The 19609-nt window shown below is 38.8% G+C and overlaps 2 protein-coding genes across 5 annotated transcripts; one reads left to right on the forward strand and one right to left on the reverse strand.

The window, feature by feature from the left end:
* Positions 1 to 1223: 1223 nt before the first annotated feature.
* On the reverse strand, positions 1224 to 14650 carry fyco1a (FYVE and coiled-coil domain autophagy adaptor 1a). 2 transcript variants are annotated; one of them, XM_044043750.1, is made up of 19 exons: positions 14365 to 14650; positions 13322 to 13359; positions 13040 to 13154; positions 12269 to 12375; positions 11955 to 12080; positions 11415 to 11521; positions 10850 to 10993; positions 10564 to 10657; positions 7969 to 10470; positions 7649 to 7741; positions 7038 to 7156; positions 6778 to 6945; positions 6160 to 6312; positions 5488 to 5729; positions 5105 to 5258; positions 4618 to 4710; positions 4236 to 4446; positions 3657 to 3766; positions 1224 to 2793 (listed from the first exon to the last, which is right to left on the reverse strand). In XM_044043750.1, exons 3-19 carry the CDS (start codon positions 13098 to 13100, stop codon positions 2718 to 2720), a joined length of 4560 nt encoding a protein of 1519 aa, XP_043899685.1. In that variant the 5' UTR covers positions 13101 to 13154; positions 13322 to 13359; positions 14365 to 14650; the 3' UTR covers positions 1224 to 2717. The 2 variants fall into 2 exon arrangements, with proteins under 2 accessions (XP_043899685.1, XP_043899686.1); XM_044043751.1 differs by lacking the exon at positions 14365 to 14650 and having other exon boundaries at positions 13040 to 13151; positions 13322 to 13341.
* xcr1a.1 (chemokine (C motif) receptor 1a, duplicate 1) lies at positions 14476 to 18053 on the forward strand. Of its 3 annotated transcripts, XM_044043763.1 has the most exons (3): positions 14476 to 14520; positions 14662 to 14705; positions 16606 to 18053. In XM_044043763.1, exon 3 carries the CDS (start codon positions 16623 to 16625, stop codon positions 17643 to 17645), a length of 1023 nt encoding a protein of 340 aa, XP_043899698.1. In that variant the 5' UTR covers positions 14476 to 14520; positions 14662 to 14705; positions 16606 to 16622; the 3' UTR covers positions 17646 to 18053. The 3 variants fall into 3 exon arrangements, with proteins under 3 accessions (XP_043899698.1, XP_043899699.1, XP_043899696.1); XM_044043764.1 differs by lacking the exon at positions 14662 to 14705 and having other exon boundaries at positions 14486 to 14520; XM_044043761.1 differs by lacking the exons at positions 14476 to 14520; positions 14662 to 14705 and adding an exon at positions 15944 to 16442.
* Positions 18054 to 19609: the final 1556 nt, after the last annotated feature.

A 19609-nucleotide genomic window follows, 5' to 3' on the forward strand; every position in this document is an offset into this window, starting at 1 on the left:
AAGTTTAAAATTCATCCTTGCAGCTTTAATACTGTTATTGGCATGATATTTTGATAAACACAGAAGCTGCTGATAACATTCACGGTTCAGTTCATGCAGGGCTGGCCCTATGTATTTTGCTGTCCTAGGCAAGATTGGGATTGCCCACCCACACCCCACCCTGGTCTCTACCGTCCCGTCACCTAATACACACATACATACACACCACAGTGTCTTCTAAAAACAAGGCTTTAAGTCACTCATCAGACAAACTATGTTGTAGTTCTCCATGAAAAACAACAATAAGACTAACACATTTAATTGAGAGTTGGTACCTGGTCGGTGTGTGGAGGGCGGCCGGGCCGTGGTCATCGAACCGCGCTAGGGTTAGAGGTTTCGAGTGTGGCAGCGGGCGAGTCCGGTGGGGGTGTCAACCCAGGGTGGAGGCGATGCCGTCGAGTTCATCGGCCCCGAGAGCGAGTACGACGGGGACGCTTCCGGTGCAGACGTAACCCAGACTAGAGCCAGGGGGAGAGATCTTAATTACTTTCTGTTGTGCACTTAAAATGACCTGAAAATTCAAGGTAAGAGCCTGTGTTTTGTTTTGGTTAACTGTCTTAGAGAAGGCATATTGACTTTTTTTTTTTTTTTTGAAAGTGCACTTACTATACTATACCTATTGACTGTTAATGTTACAGAGAACTTAAACAAAACGTTGCTCATTGTTGTACAGCTGTGTTCCTCCGCTGTGTCAATGTGATGACGTCATCAAACGACTTTTCAACTCGACTTTATCGACAGGAAAGTCGATCTGAAAAAATGAGAAGTCATCAATGCACTATAATCCAAATCTGCATAGTAGTAAATAATAGTAAACAGTAATAAATATAGAAAATGGTCAAATAAACAAAACATTAATTCAATTAGACATGTCTGAACTTCTGTACACTGGCTTTTCCTTTTTTCTATCTTAACTGTTATTATATTATACAGTAAGTTCACTTGTTGAGCGGATTTTTAAGCGACTGCCTATTTGCCTCTGAGTTCATGTAAGTCAGGACAATGTGAAAGTTGAAACCAACAAAGCTAAACGGTTCTCAGCCATAATTAATTTGAAAATGTACACCTGTGATTCTTCTTAAAATTGTGACCTGTCACAAAAAAGCCTCGCACGATCAAACTACATGTTTTAGATGATCCTGAGGTGTCGGCTGCGAGCAGTTATCAAACTGTGGACACACAAGTGAGTAAATATGAGCGGCATCATTGCTCTCATGTTTATTCATGTTTACTGTGCAGTGGCATGCATCATGCAGTGATAGTGCACTTTCTATTCTCCTCAAAGACATCAGTCAAAAAAGAGCAAAGGTAGAAAAGACTCTGTGATCATGTAAACTTAACAGATTTCATATTGTTTGTACAAAGTATAAAATACTTCTCTCAAAATGGCTGCTCTGTGTAGAAAAATGAGGCTTTACACACAAATTGCACCCCGGAAAAAACATAAAGGAGACCCGACAGTGAAGCACAAACAGATCTCAACAAAAGCAGCATTGAGTGCTTCAATAAGTGATGTGTCAAAAGTGATCGAACTTGTTTTCCTCTTGTTGAACTGCGATACAAAAAAAAAAAAAATAATCAAACAATAACAAACTGCACACAACGTTCAAAACCATTTCATGTGAGAGTACAAGAAAAGCCAGAGGGGTTACTTCAACATATGACAGAAAGGTTCAAGGCACTACAATGAAAACCAAACGGAAACTGAAAGACATCATATTGTGCATGTGCATATTTCATTATTTTATGTGTTCTGCAAGAATAAAGAGTCCTTCAGCTACAGAAGAAAACTAGTTCTCTGTAAAAAGGCACTTTCAAAGTAAGAAAGCTCACTTGCTGACAGTGAGTGATAGAGTCAAAGTGAATGTTATTGCAAATACATCATACAGCTGTAGTGCAGGTCTCCTGATAATAAAGTGGCAGTTCCTCTATTTTTCTGTTTAGTTCTAAATAAAATAGAATTAGGACATTATACTGCTAGAGGACATTTTCTTCTGTCCCAATCCTGAGATTTTTGGCAAATGCACATGTTTTGTAGTCACTGCTTTCATTCTATCTCTGTGCTTGAAGAGTGCAAATTATTCAGACTTTTAATTAATTAAGAAACCACCCAAGAGAAAACAGCTTCTTCTTCTCCTTCTTTTGGTCGTTTGATCTAAAAAGAATGTGCACTGGAACAAACTGACCATTTGAAGAAAAAGTTCAAATCTTCTCTGGGTCTTTATAGACTACGTTTTGTAGAAAACAATGTTTTTATGTAACAGCATATTTAGGAATACAGGCTGAGAAAAATTATAGAATTAAATACAATTACAGTTTCTTTAAAGGAGATTTAATGTGCCGGCTGAACTGAAGGTTTATACTGTGTTTTACTTGGTGTATATTTTAAAGGAAAATCGAATAAAACTGGAATAAATACATGTATTTCTGTTTCTTTTTCTAAAAAGCTCTAATTTTGTTGATTACATTTCACTGAGACTACAGTGAAAACATTAGCACATCTAAAAACGTGAACGCCACAGAGTTGGAAAATGCAAAAACCAATAATACTTGGTTAAAAGCAGGTTTAGGGTAAAAAAAAAAAAGAAAAAAAAAAGTAAATGAATTGCCATTTCTTCAGTTTCCCCGAAGCCATAGTGTCATCATGAAGCCTCTGTGGCTACATGTGTAAGACACTTTCAGGGACAGTCACTGCCATCATAGATGATGGGTTTCTCCATGGTCAGATGGTAGAAGACTTTCTTGGAGATAAACCTGTTGGTTTTGGAGAAGGTTTTTTTGATTAAAGGAGGCAATCACAATAACAGGACAATGACACACAAAGGAAAGCAGATTTGGAGGCAAAAGGCAAATACTCATTCACACAATATTAACACAAAAATCATGCAAATCACTTGAATGTTTTCATATGATCACTCAATAAGATACTGTCATGAATCATTAGGAGTTAGCACGAAACATTCTCTTACCATATGCACAATTGAATGCATACAACATTTAAATGTCATGTTGACACATCAATGACAGCCTTTCAAATTATTTTCTACCCTGCTGGTTGCTCTCACTCACTGATATATATAAACATTTATACAAGAAGGGATAACATATTAGAATGAAAAATATTAGAATGTTGTAAACAAATCCACCAACAAGTGTAAGGACATTATCACACCACAGCTTTACAGAGAATAAGAAATAAAATATTAGAATGCAGTAAACAAATTCACCAACAGTGAATATGTTTCGAACTGTGCAAAACTCTCATGTGATTTTTTTGTCTGTTGAATTTTGTGATCTTTGGCAATGATGAGGACTATATTTAGCAAACTTTGAATGACTTAAACTAACACAAGTGGTCTTTGAATGCAATTCCTCATTCTCTGTGTACTGTATATTTGTTGTACAGCTGTTTGTACAACCTTTAAATAGTTTTAATATATTATTATATATTTTATTCTTCCGTTTACATGTATATTTGCATTTCATCCCTTGCATCTTTCTATAGTTTCTAGTTTATATTTTATATGTATGTTATGTATGTAGGTACAACATCCATCCATCCATCGTCTATATATATATTTATCTGGAGAGGGATGCTAATGTCAGGGGATCCATACCGTGAGAATGAGTTGTCAAAGATGAGCATGTAGAGGCCCGGGTTACGGACTTTGAGCTGCCCCCGAATTGTCTCTTTATGAGAATTGCAACGAGTCAGAGGAATCAGGACCTGAGAGCAAAACAAAGATTTTCGGACAGAAGTGAAACTCAGTGTAACAAGCCAATCAATCTATTATACACTCTATAATACCCTGGCGTGGCTTTTATAACAACCTTTAATGTTTAAAAAAAAACTATAAGATTATCATAATAGTTGTAATATAATTTAAATCCCAACAAAATTTGCATTATATGCTATCAAATGAGAGAAATAATGGCAAGAGTGGGAATGGAATGTAGGACAAAAGCCTTCACAGCAGGATGTGCTGAGAAACACAGCCAGTCACAAGTCACCAATATCAAGTTTAATGTGTCTGGTAATAAAGTTGTATTTTGAAATACAAAAGCCTTTCCTTCATCTTATTCTCATACTAAGTGTGCCTCTGTGTATTTTCAGGGGACACATCAAGTTAAAAAGGGCTTCCAGTGGTTACTGGATCCACAACGAACACAAAGATATTCACAGTGAGGACATTTACCTTGGACTGTTCCGCCTGACTCTCAGTGGATTCCTGGTAAACCACACTGAAAGAGATGCTTTTGGGCTCTGAGTTAAACATCCAGCTGATGGTGGGGCCATGGTCCTCCACAACAATGGTTATCACACTATAACAGCTGGACTTGATGAAGAGTTCCCGGGAACCGTCTCCAAACTGACAAATACCGTCAATGCTGAGAGGAACAGACATCCTGTAAGGACAACAGAGGAATGTTAAGATGCATTAAACCAAGACCACAAGTGACCTAAAATTATACACTTACACCTGGTGTTAAAATGTATGTCAATAAAGGTCACACATGTTTATATCATGTGTTATCGGGATCAATCAATGTCTAAATGCAAGGAGTCAAAGGACTCACGTGACTTCTCCTGATTTTAGAAGCACAATCTCCGAGTCCTGAACAGTGGGGACGGATTCCTCAGGATCATCGGGCGTCACATCTTCTGCGTCTCTGCAAAACAAATCTTATTTTAATGACTTTAATGGCTTTTCATTTTCCTCTTCTCTCTGAGATCACCAGCAGAGTATTTTCATTTAGCCAACATAAACAGAGCACATCTGTGAACACATTTTGGATTATGAATTTAACTCACAGACAACTGTTTTAGCACATTCGCTTAATTTCTCATTCATGATATGTATCCATTATGCTTTACATTAATATTCATACTGATAACTTCTTTAAATTCTTTCTCATTAGAATTGCTGAGATACATCATTTTACATTCAGCCTTTTTCCAGAAAACAAAATAATATTTTATAAAGTGGATTCAATATAGTAATGATCAGTGTATTTTAGACATAGTTAAGCCATCCCACAGCTCTGCTTCTCTTGTTCCACTCACAACGCCGTTGTTCCAGGAGGCTGTCGGTCGTTTTCTCCATCCATCGAGCCTCCTGTGGCCTGGGAGTTGGTGTCACTGTCATAAACACCATTCACTTCCTCTTCTGTGATGATGTCAAAAACTCCATCATCAGATCTGTTGCTGGGATCAGAAACTATGAGGAAATAGTTAAAGGTTTACATACTCAAAATACTGAACAAAAAGCAACAACCACACGTTCAGATGATGCATTGTGGGATCAACTTTCTGTTGTTGTTCCTTACAAATGAAGAAGCCAAACTTTTCATTTCAGTTTGTCAGTAAACAAACAGTGAAGAAAACAGACGAGGGCCCCGAAACTAACACAAATTAACCTTCAAACCAAGTGTGACTTTGCATCTTACCTGTTACCGTGGGTGTGGGTTTGTACTGGGCTGGTTCAGGAGGAGACTGAGGTCCAGCCTCAGGTGGTGGTGGCGGAGGTGGGGGATCGGTGTCTGAAGGACTCAGCTCTGCCTGTGTGAACCTCTCTACTACAGCACTGTGTTGCGAGTAACACTCTCTGCAGCAGCGCTCTTTCTTCCCACTGTGTTTGGTCATCACAAAGTTGTTGCTGCAGTAGTAGCAGAAAATGCGACCACAAAGCCTAGAAAAAATAATGACTACATTAGACGAGTGTGAAATTACTTTAAGCTGCAGTGCTTAACTTCTGGTGCTTTTTGTTTTTGTTGTTGTTGTTGTTAATATAAACTACTGCAGTATTTCTGGGTTTATTTATTTTTTCATTGAACATAAATACTGATATTGAAATAATGACCAATGACAGAGTGAAATAATTCAAGCACTTCCTGTGTGCAGCACAATTACATTAGGTGACATGAGATCTAAACACTGCTATACAATAGTGTGGAGCTGATTGGCTTAATCCACATTGTGTGAACTCATTTAACATGCCAAACATGTCCTTTTCTATAGTCCATTTCTTCATATTTGGTACAAATGTTCAATTGACTACAGAACATCATGCACACATGATGCAAAACAAATAGGTCCCAATATCAACCGTAAACCCTCACCTGCAGTGATGTCTGCGCAGCCACCAGGTGAACTGACCCTGGCAGTCGAGGCAGTGAGTGGCCTCTTTATCCACCAACCACCAGCGCTCCTCTGCTCGCAGTTTCTGCTCAAACTCTAGAGCGTCTGATTTCTGCCACAGAGCATCTTTATCCCTGTTGGAAAGAACAACAAAGACAAATGTATGGAGGTTTTCAGTGACATGACGTTTTTTCCACATCGGTAACCTTACTAACCTTACTGGAAGGCTGTACTATTAATAAACTTTACTTGAAATACTGTCATTGTTCCACGTGGGATGTTTTTGTTTCACTGAAATAGTGTTGGCACCTCCCAATGGAATTGACTAAATCATTGTATTTGTGTTGTATCCCTGTGCAGCAGCTTTGTGAGCCAGAGAGCAAATCCACAGATAAAAAGTCTCTCTATCCGACCTGTTCGCAGTAAACTCTCCTTGCATTCAAAGACAACTCTATCCTCCAGACTCTTCAGGCCTGATTAAACGTGGAAGAACCAAATCAAGAGTACATGCTTCTCGATGTAAAAAACAAAGTGCAGGCAGGGGAAATTAACTAATTAAATGTATCTGCCTGTTGCACTGTAATAAAGATGTGTTTTACCGTATCAGCTCAATGAGTCGTTCTTCCAGATTGGTCTTGGTTCTGTTGAGGTCGTCGATCTCTGCAGTCATCGTCAGATACTGGTTTTGGTTCTCAGCACTTGTTGCATCTAGTTTCTGCTTCAATTCCTCACATAGCTTTTGCACAGACATGTGCGCTTCTTCAGCTCTGAAGAGAGTAAAAACAAAAAAAAAGGTCATTATTTTAAACAATAAGATGAAATTCAGCAGTAGGGTGAAATGTGATGGTCATGAACAAACCTGCTGCCTGCATCTCTCAGTCGCAGAATCTCACGTTCACTCTCCCGAATAATTGCTTCAGTCTTTGTGATGTGAGCATCTTTCTCACCAGTTAGCAGTAATAACTGCGCATTCTCAGCCTTTTAAAATTGTCAAGACATGCAAATATCTGTCAGTGCAAACATGTTTGGCATGATTTGACAAGTATTGTGTATTTTCATTTTCTACTTCTGAAAAAAACTACTTTTCATTGTTGTCTTGCACCAGAGGGCTTATACACAGTCAGGTAAATACATAAATATATTTTAAAATGATCTACTCATCTCCTCTATAAAATATAGAACAATTAAATACTGAATTATACCAAATACAGCTACAGGCTTTAAACTGAAGAGAAAAACTCAACATCTGAATGCAAATTTGTGTTGTTTATCATTCAACAAGGAGCAGTCCACTACAATAAATTATTCTTTCTGTAATTTTCCACAACTGTTAAAAGTGTCTCATAAAAAAAGAGTAGGTTATTGTAGCCTATGGGTGCAGTTAACATCTCAGTTTTTCAGTTTTTCTCAGAGATCAGACAAAGCATATGTCACACTAGTAATATTTGATGCTTTAGAAAAGACTCACACCTCTAGTTCTGACACTTTAGCCTGGAAGATGGATAGATTCTTCAGCTCCTCCTGCAATTGAGTTTTCACCTTGTGCAGCTGTTCATTCACATTCTGGCATATAACAATGGCAGAGGAAAGTGGAAAAAGGACAATGGTAAATGTAATATTTCATGCCAATTCATCAAATAGTATTTCATTATCAGACCAAAGCGGACCTGAGATACTGCTGATCGAAACATTAAGACACAATAACATAAAAACTGTGTTGCCACAAATCCCAAAAGAAGGAACAAATAACCTATACAACAAAAAAAATAATCAGCTTCTGACTGGCTCACCTTCATCTGGGTCTGATGATTCATGCTGTCTGAACTCATCTGGAACTTGATGGCCTTTATCTCCTCTCGGCTGGATTCCTTGACACCCTGCAATTGGTTCCTGGCCCTTTCCAGCTGTTCCTGGAGCTCCACAATAGTCCCAGGAAGAGTCTCTTTCTGAGTCAGCTCGCCTCTAATTCGGTTATTCTCCAGTCGCAGTTCTGTCATGCACTCTTCTTGAAGCTCAACTTGTTTCATTAGCTCTGTGATCCTGGCAGCATCGTTTGTCCAGTGCTCTAGGGCCTCTTCTTTTTCTGCACTTAACTTACAGATGGTCATCCCCAGCTCTGCCATCTCTGTGTTTGCCCTGTGCAGGCATTCGCCTTTCTCACTATTCTCCAGGACCAGTCTGTCATTTTGTGCCTTCAGGTTGGAAAGCTTTTCACGGATAGCAGCTTCAGAGATCGCTAACTCAGCATGAGCAGCTACTTCTCTGTCACATTTTCTGATCAGAGCCTCTTCTTTATTTTTGCACTCCATAAGCTCTGCTATATGCTTTTGATTTAGTGCTTCTGTCTGAAATTTAAGGTGCTCAGTCAAAGTCTTGAGCTCATCTCTTTGGGCTGCTGTCACTTCGAGCTGTGCTTCAAATTTAAGTCTTTCCTCCTCAGACCTCTGAACCTGCACTCTGAGGTCCAAGATCTCTGCCTGGAGCCTGGATACCTCTTTCAAATTCAACTCCAATTGGCCCTCAACCACAGTCAGTTGGCCTGTTACTTCTTGGTTCTCCTTTACTTGGACAGCATGTCTTTCTAGCTGGGATTTCTCCATCACTTGCTTCTCAGAGGTCACCTGTTTAATCAACTCTGTCTGTTTAGCACAGGTTGCTTCTGCATCAGCTTTGGCAATATGAAGCTCCTTCTCTCTGGCCTCCAGAGATTTTAACATGGACTGGAGCTCAACAATGGCTTCCTCTTTACTCACTAGCAGGCCTTCTTTGGCTTTGAGCTGTTCTTGAAGAGCAGTTTCATTCTTGAGTGAAGCTCCTAGATTTTTCTCCAACTCTCCAATCTGTCCGTGAACATTCTTTAGGTCTGCTTGCATGCGACTGAGAGCTGTTTTCACAGCATCCTGCTCCTCCCTCAGACCCTGGTTCTCCTGCTCAAGCTGCTTTAATGTGGTCTCTGCGAGCTTGGCAGCCATGGTGGCTCGCTGCAGACTCTCATCCAACTTGCAGTTCTCCTCACGCAACAGCTTCTCTTTTTCATCCACAGTCAGCTTGGTGTCATCCAGCTGGCCTCGAAGCTGTTTCTCAGAAGCCCTTACAGATGCTAATTCAGCTTCAAGCACAGATCTGTTTTCTGCCATCTCCTTCTTTAACTCTTCATTTTTCTTCACTGTGGTCCGCAGCTTCTCATTCAGTTCCATTAAATTGACATTCTGTGTCATGTAGTCTTCGACCTTTATGGCCTGTTCTTTCATGTTACCCTCCAGCTTGGTGAGGGTAGCCGTCAGTTTCTCCCTTTCTGTGTTCAAGCTTTGATTCTTGGTTTCTAGCTTACGTAGTGTCTCACAGGTTGAGGTTAGCTTTGCTTCTTTCTTTTGAACATGCTCTTTAAGAGAAGTGATTTCTCTTTCTAGCGTTTCTTTCAAGTGAACATTCTTGTGCATTGCATCTTTATCTTCATCTGCCTTTCTCTTCACCATCTCCACCTCTTTCTCCTTCTCTTTAAGAGATTTCTGTAGATCTTGCAGCTGTCTTTGTAGAGTGCTCGCCTCTTTCTCCCTCAATGTCAAGGCCCCCTGCAGCTTGTCAAGGGCACTGCACTGTTCTTCCACTTTCACCAGCAGAATGGCATTCTCCGCAGATGTAGATGTAACTAATGCTCCAAGTTTAGTTTCACCATCTTTTGCAGCTGCCTCCTTGAATCTGAGCTCTTCCTGTAGCCTTTCTGTCTGCCTTTTCTTCTCCTCAGCCTCAGTGACAGCTTCCATCTTACCTCTCTCTGCCTCTTTCAACCTGTCCAGCAACTCGTGTATCTTTTGGGCTGAATCAAAATGGCTGGCAGCCTGCTGGCCCTTCTCATTCAAAACCCCATCTAACTTCGCCATGAGCTCCATGTTCTTTGTATCAGCAACTGCCAAGTTTTTCTGAAGCTGGGCGTGTTCAGCCTCCATGGCTTTCTCTTTGGACCTAAGAGCTTCCACTTCCTTGTACAGGGCTCCCTCTCTCATCTGCAGTGCCTTGAATTCTACCTGCAAGCCCTGTTGTGCTTCTTGGGCAGCAAGCGACACATCCAGCTGCCTCTGCAGCTCCACCACTATGCCCCTGAGCTCAGAGGCCTCCTCACCCAGCTGCTGCACATTATCTAGGAGTTCTCGTTGCTTCAGCTCTGACTGGTCCAGCTCTAGACGAAGGTCTTCAGCTGTGCTGACATCTTCAGTGCAGGAAGGCAAGGACTCATTCAGGTCATTCAACAAACTGTGTCCAAAGTCTGGGCTAGAGGGGAACTCATGTGCTTGCTAGACAGAGAAGGGTAGAAGTGTCTTGTTATAAATCTTTAAGTTCTGACCAAATGACAGAATGTTGTGTAAAAAACACAGTCTATCAAGTACCTGGGAGTAAGTGCTTGCCAGACTGTTAATGCTGGAACTGCGACTGGGTGGTTTCCACATGTGGCCAGGTGAGTTTGCACTTCCCAGTGTTCTCCTGCTTATTCGAAAATGTATTATTATTGTAAACGCTGGCAAATATCACACACCAGGTAAAGGAAAAGTTGTATTTCGATAGATTTTTCTTTACTGTAACCATTTCTTAATGCTTGCTCATCATTTATTTTCATGCTTTTTATTTGATGTGTTTTGCTCTGTGTGTCGTTTGTGTGTTTGTTGTGTTCCTTACCTTGCATATGTAGGCCAGGCGGCATCAAGATCATGTCCTCTCGAAGCCATGTCAAAAAGGACCTCATTGAGTTCATACAGGTGATTGATGATGTCGACACTTAGATGGGGCTTTAGGAAAGGGCTTCTTGCATAGTACCAGTCACTGTGGGAAGAGAGAGGAAAAATAGGTCAAATTAATGCAAAGCAGAAGAATTGTAACAAAGATTGTGGTTAAATACATTTCTTCCTCACATTGTATCATTAGTTCTCATAGGTCATAGGAGGAAAGTGACATCTCAACAAGGAAATAAAGAAATTTCTCACAATTGTGTTAATAGACTGTGACACTGGTACTATGCTTCCTCTTGGCACACTGCATGTCTACAACACTACACACACCCATTTTGACTTCTGGTAAATCAGTGAAAACAATTACAACAATTACTAAATACTAAATCATTTAAATGTCTCTTTATATTCTCCTAATACTGACCATTATTTCTGTGAAAGCAGCAGGTCAAGGGAAAATAAGTGTTAAATTGTTTTGTTCCTTAATATCCATTGGTAATATCCATTGGTTTTACCTGGTGACTCTCTGGTTCATCAGGCACTGCTGCAGTGTGTCAGCCAGTCGCTGATGTATGAGGGAGTAGCGAATAAAAGCTCGTCCTTTCCCCAGAGATGTCTTCAGCTATCAAAACAGAAGGACACATTGTTTTAAACTGTGTGTTTAGTGCTTATTCGAAGATAACTTACACAACTCCAACTCTAAAAAATGGAAAAAAAAAAAGAATCCACTTGTCCAAAATGATATCCAAATAATATTTTTGCTCAACTGCACGTCATTCTTCCTGACAAATAGGCATAAGTGCATAAAAAAATAACCCAATCATGCTACAATTACAGTACACAGTACACTTCTTTTATATCACAAGTCAGCATACCACTGCTCGGCTTTAACAGCAACATGAAAATGAAAATCAAAAATAAAAACAAATATTTTAGTTATTTCACAAAAGAGAAAATGTATGTGTCATGCTTTGAGGGGTGATCTGATATTATTAGGTATATAATCAGTGATACATTAGAGGTGTCATTATAAATGACAACAACAAACTTCATACTTCAGTGATGGATTTGACAAAACGAATCCCATCATTGGCCCCTTTGATCTTAGCCAGACAGTCACTGAAATAATCCCAATAGTCCTTCTTTGTACCAAGAAATGTGCTTTTCTCCTTCTGGTCAAACTGAAAGAGAGATGACAAAAGTAGTTAAAATAAACTGCTCAATGTTTTAATCTTGTGTTCAAGAAAACATTTTGAAAATATTTTTCGCCAAAGAAATATCAATTTGGCAAATAAACAACAGATATTCTTAAAAACAACTCATATATAATCATTTGTTTTTGTCTTCTGTGAGTAATAGGGAGTCATACCTGTAGCAGGTACTCCAGTTTATAGGAGAATTTGTGCAGGTTGGCACTGTCATCTGTGATTGGCTCTCCAGTTTCCTTGTACTCCTTAGCAAGCTCTGCAACAGCCTCTGAAAATCACAAACACAGATACAAGTTAAAGAATGAGTAACACAAATATAAACATGTAAAAGTTTATTTTCTTACAAACAATAGATAAAAAATAATTTGGACACCATGCAGACAAGAGTGCCATTTCTGGGGAAACAAAAAGCAAGAAAGCTCTTTGCAAACAAAAAAAACTGGAGCATTTATATTTCTTTTGAAAAAGTCAAGAAATTCTAAATCATAATCTTTTAATTTCTTGGTTTTACAGTTACACATACTGGTGGCTATATTGCTGAAACTATTTCTGACCCTTTTATTGCAATCAAGCTGTGGATTAAAAACTTGCCTCTTATCCACCGTAAAAACTGGAATGAAACCTGTGATGGATACACCCTTCGCACACACCGTCTGTCTCGCTGCATGATGAGAAAGGCTTACTCCACATCTTTACTAAATAAACATGAGGTCAAATGTATGTTTTCCCAAATGATTTGGTAGCCAGAATATATCAGATATGTCCAAGGTTAACACATTTACCAAGACTTGATACTAAGACTGAGGTCATCAGGAAAAAAACTTTCTGACTCCTCTTTCTTCTGTCCAGTCATATGATGTCAGCCAGAGACTGCCTGCAACTAATCTAGTCACACACACGCAAACAGGGATACGCACATAAAGCTGACCTACCATGCAGATCTCGAATAATCCTTTGAAGCTGGCTCTCCCCAACAGTAACCCCAGTAGCCATGGCCACACCAATTTCTCCCTGGCAACCAGGGGTCGCAGTGTCACATCCAGTCGGCTGAATCAGATAATCCGAATTAGTCAGGAACAAAATGCTGACATGAAAAGTCCAGTATACTCAGGCATGAGTAAACTGGGCAGGCATGGATAAACTTGTACATACTATTCATAGTCAATTTGATCTTTTTAACTTTTATGTAATAATGTCACTTTGTAAATTCTGACCTTGTGACTGACAGCTACAAATCCTCTTTATGTCCTACCTGTGAAAAAAAAGCATAATTGTTTTAGTAACAATCAGTGACATGTTTGTAATGTACATCTTGATAGATTCAATCACATGATGACAGCATCCCACTTTCCCACTCCCACAGAGGTAGGTTTTACAGCAGCTATTACTAGGAAATGTGGTGCTGCTATTGTTACATTATCTCTTGTTATGGAACGGAACATGATAAACTATTAAAATGGGAAAATGTATGAATAATTTGTCCTTGGTGAATTTCCATTAAAGGGATAATTGTGAATTAGGAGCATGGATCCAGCCATAATCATCTTATTTAAGTATCTTAATATTGTGTTTGACTTTAAATTAGGGATGCATGATACTGAAAATGTGTCAATATATGGGGGGTGCTTGGGCCAATAACCAATATATACATACATACATATATATATATATATATATATATATATATATATATATATATATATATATATATATATATATATTCACATTCTTTAGTAGAAAAATTAAGATAATATGTTTCACACTCATGTCGCAGCAGATGTGGATATAAAATATCTTCATTGTGCAGAATAAATAAGCATAAAAAAAATAATATCTCTGGGGGCACTAACATAGAAGTCAAGGAGGAAGCAGCTTTTTCAGCCTACTATTTTAGTGTATGTGGTATTTGCTGATATCCAATAATAAAGTTTAAAGTCAATATCTGCCAATACTGATATTGGACTTTTAATATCATGAATCCCTGCTAAAAATATTTATCTTTTGCACAAAGCACAAAGCACAACATGAGGGTTTGACTTTAAACAAGAGTATACAACTTGGGATAGTGAGGTGACATGAGGAAAAAAACATTATCTAACTCTATTTTTTTACATGATGTTTAAAACTCTGCTGTGGTTATACTGGGCCAATAACTTGTCAATCAAACTTCCGTGACTTGTGAAAACAATAACAGTTTAAGAACCAGCAGTGGCAATAACACTTATCTTACATATATGAACGACGACAAAGAACTCACCTGTTACTTTAAGGTTTTACAGTCGACCTTTGTGGCTTCTTTTTTGCCCCCTTGTTTCAGTTATGTTTAGCATGACAAAGCTCAATTGTCGGACATTTTGACAACCGCCGTCACATTAACGCGACAGCTTTAAATCAGGTTAGCGGTTTCTTGTGGGTGAGTACAACAATAAAACCATTAAAAACTTCCAACATTATATAAATATATATATAACTGAAGTCCTTAACAACGATCCAAGTTGCCTGCGAGGGCATACGAACTTGCTGAAACTGTTGTATGATTGACATTATATCGCAGCCAATGAAGATTCGGCATGTCGCTCTCGTTCCAATGGCTGTGAGGTGAGTAGGCGGGCTCAGGAGCTGTGTAGTTTGTTTGACGCAGCAGAGTAAATAGAGGTGTCATGTGATCAAAGACTGACATTAGTACGTGACCTACTTTACTACTTTACTGTGGTTGTTCTTCTTTAGCAGCTGATCGTACTCATTACATGGGTTTGTTCAACCCTTTTCCACCACAAGTTTAGATTGTTTTGTTTTTTTACCTGAAGGGTGTATGTGTTGAAAACAGTAAGTTCAGTTCTTAAAAACTTCCGGTTTCCTACAAATGTAGGCATAACATAAACATCAAAGTAGACAGATAATTCTAAAATGAGTTTCCCAAAAGGGACAATAAACTAAATAACTAATGGTCACAATCACAACTGATCAAAGCAATTGTGATTTTTGGCCATAACTTTGAACTTTGAAGCCCAAACCAGACAAAAAAGACATACAACTGAAAATTAATACGATTTAATATTATAAAATGTTGTCGTCTAGATCAGTGGTTCTCAAACATTTTGAGCTCTCAAAGTAACACCATTATCACCAATGTTAAAATACAGTGGTGTAAATATATCGCTCAAAGCTCAAAGGAGGCAGATTTATTCCTCTTCTTCACATATACTGGTAAAGTGGAATTAGATTAAGATGGAGTGACATATACAGTAGAACAGTATTTCTGATTTTCCTCCAAGTACCACCAGAGGAAGCTTGCATACCATTTGTGGTACACGTACCACAGTACCACAGTTTGAGAACCATATATTTTGCACGATCTTTCAAAGAACAAATAATCTATGTTTTAAATACAGTATTAAAAAAACAAGAGGAAGAAGTTTAACAACCTCTGAGGCTCAGCAGTAGTAACTAGATACAGACATTACATTCTTATAGCATTTTGGATAAAAGCCAAAGCATTTTAGGCGATTGAATATTACGAAAGTGCAACACAGAACCTCAAGTTTTATTTCTCCTTTCTACATTAAGCGTCAGTCTTTTTAAACAGATGGTGTCCTGTCAGACAAATGGTTTTGGATTTCACTTGGCCAGATTTTCACATATCTTATCAGAGATGTCTTTACATTACATTACATGTAATTTAGCAGACCCTTTTATCCAAAGCGACTTACAATGGAATTGAGTACAATTAGCCAGGAGTGGAATCGAACTTGCGACCATTGTGACCATGATGTTTTTTGCACACTGGGTACTGGTCTTAACCACTGATCCACCCCCCAGCATTACAGGGACAGGCAACACATGTGGCTGTAACTTTTTAAGGGTACATTTTCAGTGCTTTGAGCACAGTCAAAATTCTATCACCCATTTTTTTTTAACAGCAAATCCATCAAAGGGATTTTTCAAAGAAGCTTGCATCTCATGGCTCTGTGTAAGTGGAGTTAGGGCAAATGACCTCTATTATCCATGATGTGGTTGATGAAATCTAGATGGTGGGTCTTGAAATAAGCATTACTGATAAATCTGCTTGATGCAGCCTTAATAAAATTCATTTTTTTGCAGGGCCCTCCCATCTTATCTTGTATATTCTAGTGTCACGCCCTGTTTGGTAAAATTCTGAGAAAACAGGTGAGCTGTTTACTGTCAGTTCTGTAAAACAGATACCGTAGATTGAGTAGAATGAGGAACAGGAAACACCACATTAACCACACAGGATTATTAAAGCTGATCATTTTGGAGCCACCTTGAATAGTAAGCATCACATTCAGCAACATATCAGTCGGATCAAACCTTGAGGTAGGTTCATCTTCTTTTTGCTATTGTGTGCATTTAAGAGGAATCCAGCTGTAACATGTAGTGCATTGGAGCCTCACATGGTTCAGTAAAGCCTCAAATGAATCATGTACAAAGACAAAATTAACAACAACAGGTAATAATGAATCCTATTTCTTTTTTCCAGCTTCCAGTCGAAGAACAATGAATGACTCATTTAATGACAGCCAAAATTTCACTGACTATGCCAATATCACAGATGAAGTCTGTGAAAAGGAGGATTTAGTCAGCTTTGCATCCATTGCCATTCCAGTTTTCTTCTCTGTTGTGATCACACTGAGCCTCATAGGGAACATCCTTGTCCTCGTAATACTGGCTCTGTATGAAAACATCAAGTGTCTGACCAACATTTTTATCCTCAACCTGGCCATCTCTGATCTCGTTTTCACTGCTGGTCTGCCCTTCTGGGCCATTTACCACATCTCGGGATGGGTGTTTCCAGACCTGCTTTGCAATATTGTGACTTTTGTTTTTTTCATTGGGTTTTACAGCAGCATCCTTTTCCTGACCATAATGACCATCTACAGATATCTGGTCGTGGTCCACCCTCTCTCTAAACTGAGCGCACGAAAAAACAGAGTTGGCATTTTTCTGTCTATCCTAATGTGGATGATTAGCATCGGAGCAGCCATGCCCTCGCTACTCTACAGCGCTGTCATCTCCATCCCCCACAAGGACACACATTCCCGAGGCTGTGAATACATAGACACCTTGTGGGAAATCAGTTCTATATCCCAACAGAATATTGTCTTCCTGGTTGCCTTTGTGGTGATGGCTTTCTGCTACATCAACATACTGAGGAAAATCACACGGAGAAGATCCCACACAAAGAACAGGGCAGTTAAATTAGTTTTCTGTATCGTGCTTGCGTTCTTTGTCGGCTGGGTGCCGTATAATGTGCTCATCTTCCTGAGGACTCTGGCTGACAATTTGGTTGCACCATTTGATGAATGTGAAATAAGCATCCAGCTTGATTATGCGTTCCATGTGTGTCGCCTCATCGCTTTCTCCCACTGCTGCCTGAACCCTGTCTTTTATGCATTTGTCGGTGTGAGGTTCAGGAGCCATTTGAAGTCACTGCTGCGTCAAATGTTCAGTCGGCAAAGTCCAGTGAAGGAAATGCAGGTTACAATGCAGAACCTTGTGTCACAAGGATCACTGTTGTAGTCAGTGTGCATCACTGATTTTAAAAATGAATCTAGTGTACATTTGATGATGCAACTTGTTAGATAGTCAGCAGTTAAGAAGAAGTGTCGTTTTTCATGGGAGGCTAAAACTATTAGCAACAGTGGAAGTGGAATATCAATATCCTCAGTTCTTTTTTTCCACTTGTTTTAATTTTCTTCTGTATATTTATTGTAATGTGTCATTTCACAGATATTAAGTATTGTATTTATAGGATACTGTGGTATTTCAATGATTCATTTTAAACAAAAATGTTGCATTCTCTGTTTTGTGTGTAGAAAATATTCAATAATAAATTTCCATAAAATATATAGTTGTTATACCGAGTGGGTGAAAACTGCATTTATTGTTTTTCCTTTTGTTCAGTAAAAACATCCGACAATGACTTTATTTAATTAAAACAAGCTTGTTGTTTTTTAAGGACCTTTTATAGTTTATAGCACAATGACATGGATTCTAAACATGCACACATTCACTCACCAAACACAATGTGGTTGTAGCAAATAGGGAAACTATAGAAACAATCGAACAGGAGGTGTGATGAGAGAAACGGGAAACTATATTTGTCCTATAATTTTTGTGATATTTTCACTTGTGTGGTAGCAGATACAGCCTTTACATTAACTGCACTTTCTCACTTCCTCATTTGTTCCACTGAGTTGCACTTTCAGTGTCCTGAAAGCAAAGATATTCATGAGTGTTTCTCCTGAGGCCGTGAACAGAAATCACTCCTCGTTTTCCCTGAGAGTCTTAGCTTGAGGTTTGTGTGTATACTGCGATGGAATTATTTTTCTTCTATGCAGAAAGCAATAGAGATAAACTAATTTACCTCTTGTTACATTCATTGCAACACGGAACACACACACAATAGAGCTTCTGTTTCTTTGTTCTTCGTCTTTAGGAAAGAACCATAATGGCGATGATGATTGCCAGCAGTTTTCTTGAGATATTATTTAAAATGGTAGGTATGCAGTTCTGCCAAGCTGAAGCAGGGTGAGATGCAAAATTAACAATTTGCTTTCTCACCTTGTCTCTCTTCAAATCATGACCATCCTCAACAGCTATTTTTTTCTGACTAGATAAGGTAAGGCATGAGCTATGGAGCTTTTGTTGTCATAGTATCCACCTCTAGATCTCACCCAGCATCCTTAAATTGTAGAGTAAATGATAGATCCAGCCACAAACAGTAAGGGTTAGATATTGTGGAACTAATTACAGAATAAAACATTCTATGACTTTTTCCAGAAAAAGGGTCAAGTCATAAACATGAGCCGTATCATTTTATGAAGATAATTTAAAGTGCATGTTATGTCTTTTACAGATGTTAAAGAGACTGTGCAGTGTGTTGTGTGCTGCAGTTGACACTGTGGCTTTGGTTTCGATATGAAACCCACATTTCTGAGCCGCTTCACTGTGTCAATAGCTAAGTGTCTCCATCTGTGTGTGTTCAGTTCTTGACTCTTGCAGTTCTTGTGTGTGTATCGTGATAGTGATAAACCTCATAGAGCAGGTCATTGTCTGTCTGCCGTCATGGACTCTAAGTGCAAAACCTCGCCTTCACCTTTTCATGTGATTATGTGACTTGACCTTCACATCAACACTTGTTCACATTTGTTTTCCCTCTTTTTGTTCTATTCAAGAAACAAGCTCTGTGAACCAGCTGACCTAGTGTGTTCTGTCATCCATTTGATTTTTATTAGTAAGTCTAAATCAAAACAGAAATGCATTTTAATCAAGTGGCTACTGGTCAACCACAGAATTTAAAATTAAATTTAAATTTAAAATCCCATTCTGAAATGCAGCCAGGCACCAGCTGTCAATCACACTTGTGCTCACTCATACGTGCTGTGCTTAATCTTATATGTGCTGTGGAAGGCGACTAAAAAACTATTCATTATTAGGTCATTAGGACCATCAACCCCTGTTGGCTGACCGTACAAATCATG

This window comes from Solea senegalensis, linkage group LG14, assembly GCF_019176455.1.
Source record: "Solea senegalensis isolate Sse05_10M linkage group LG14, IFAPA_SoseM_1, whole genome shotgun sequence".
In the NCBI taxonomy this organism is placed as follows: Eukaryota; Metazoa; Chordata; class Actinopteri; order Pleuronectiformes; family Soleidae; genus Solea; species Solea senegalensis.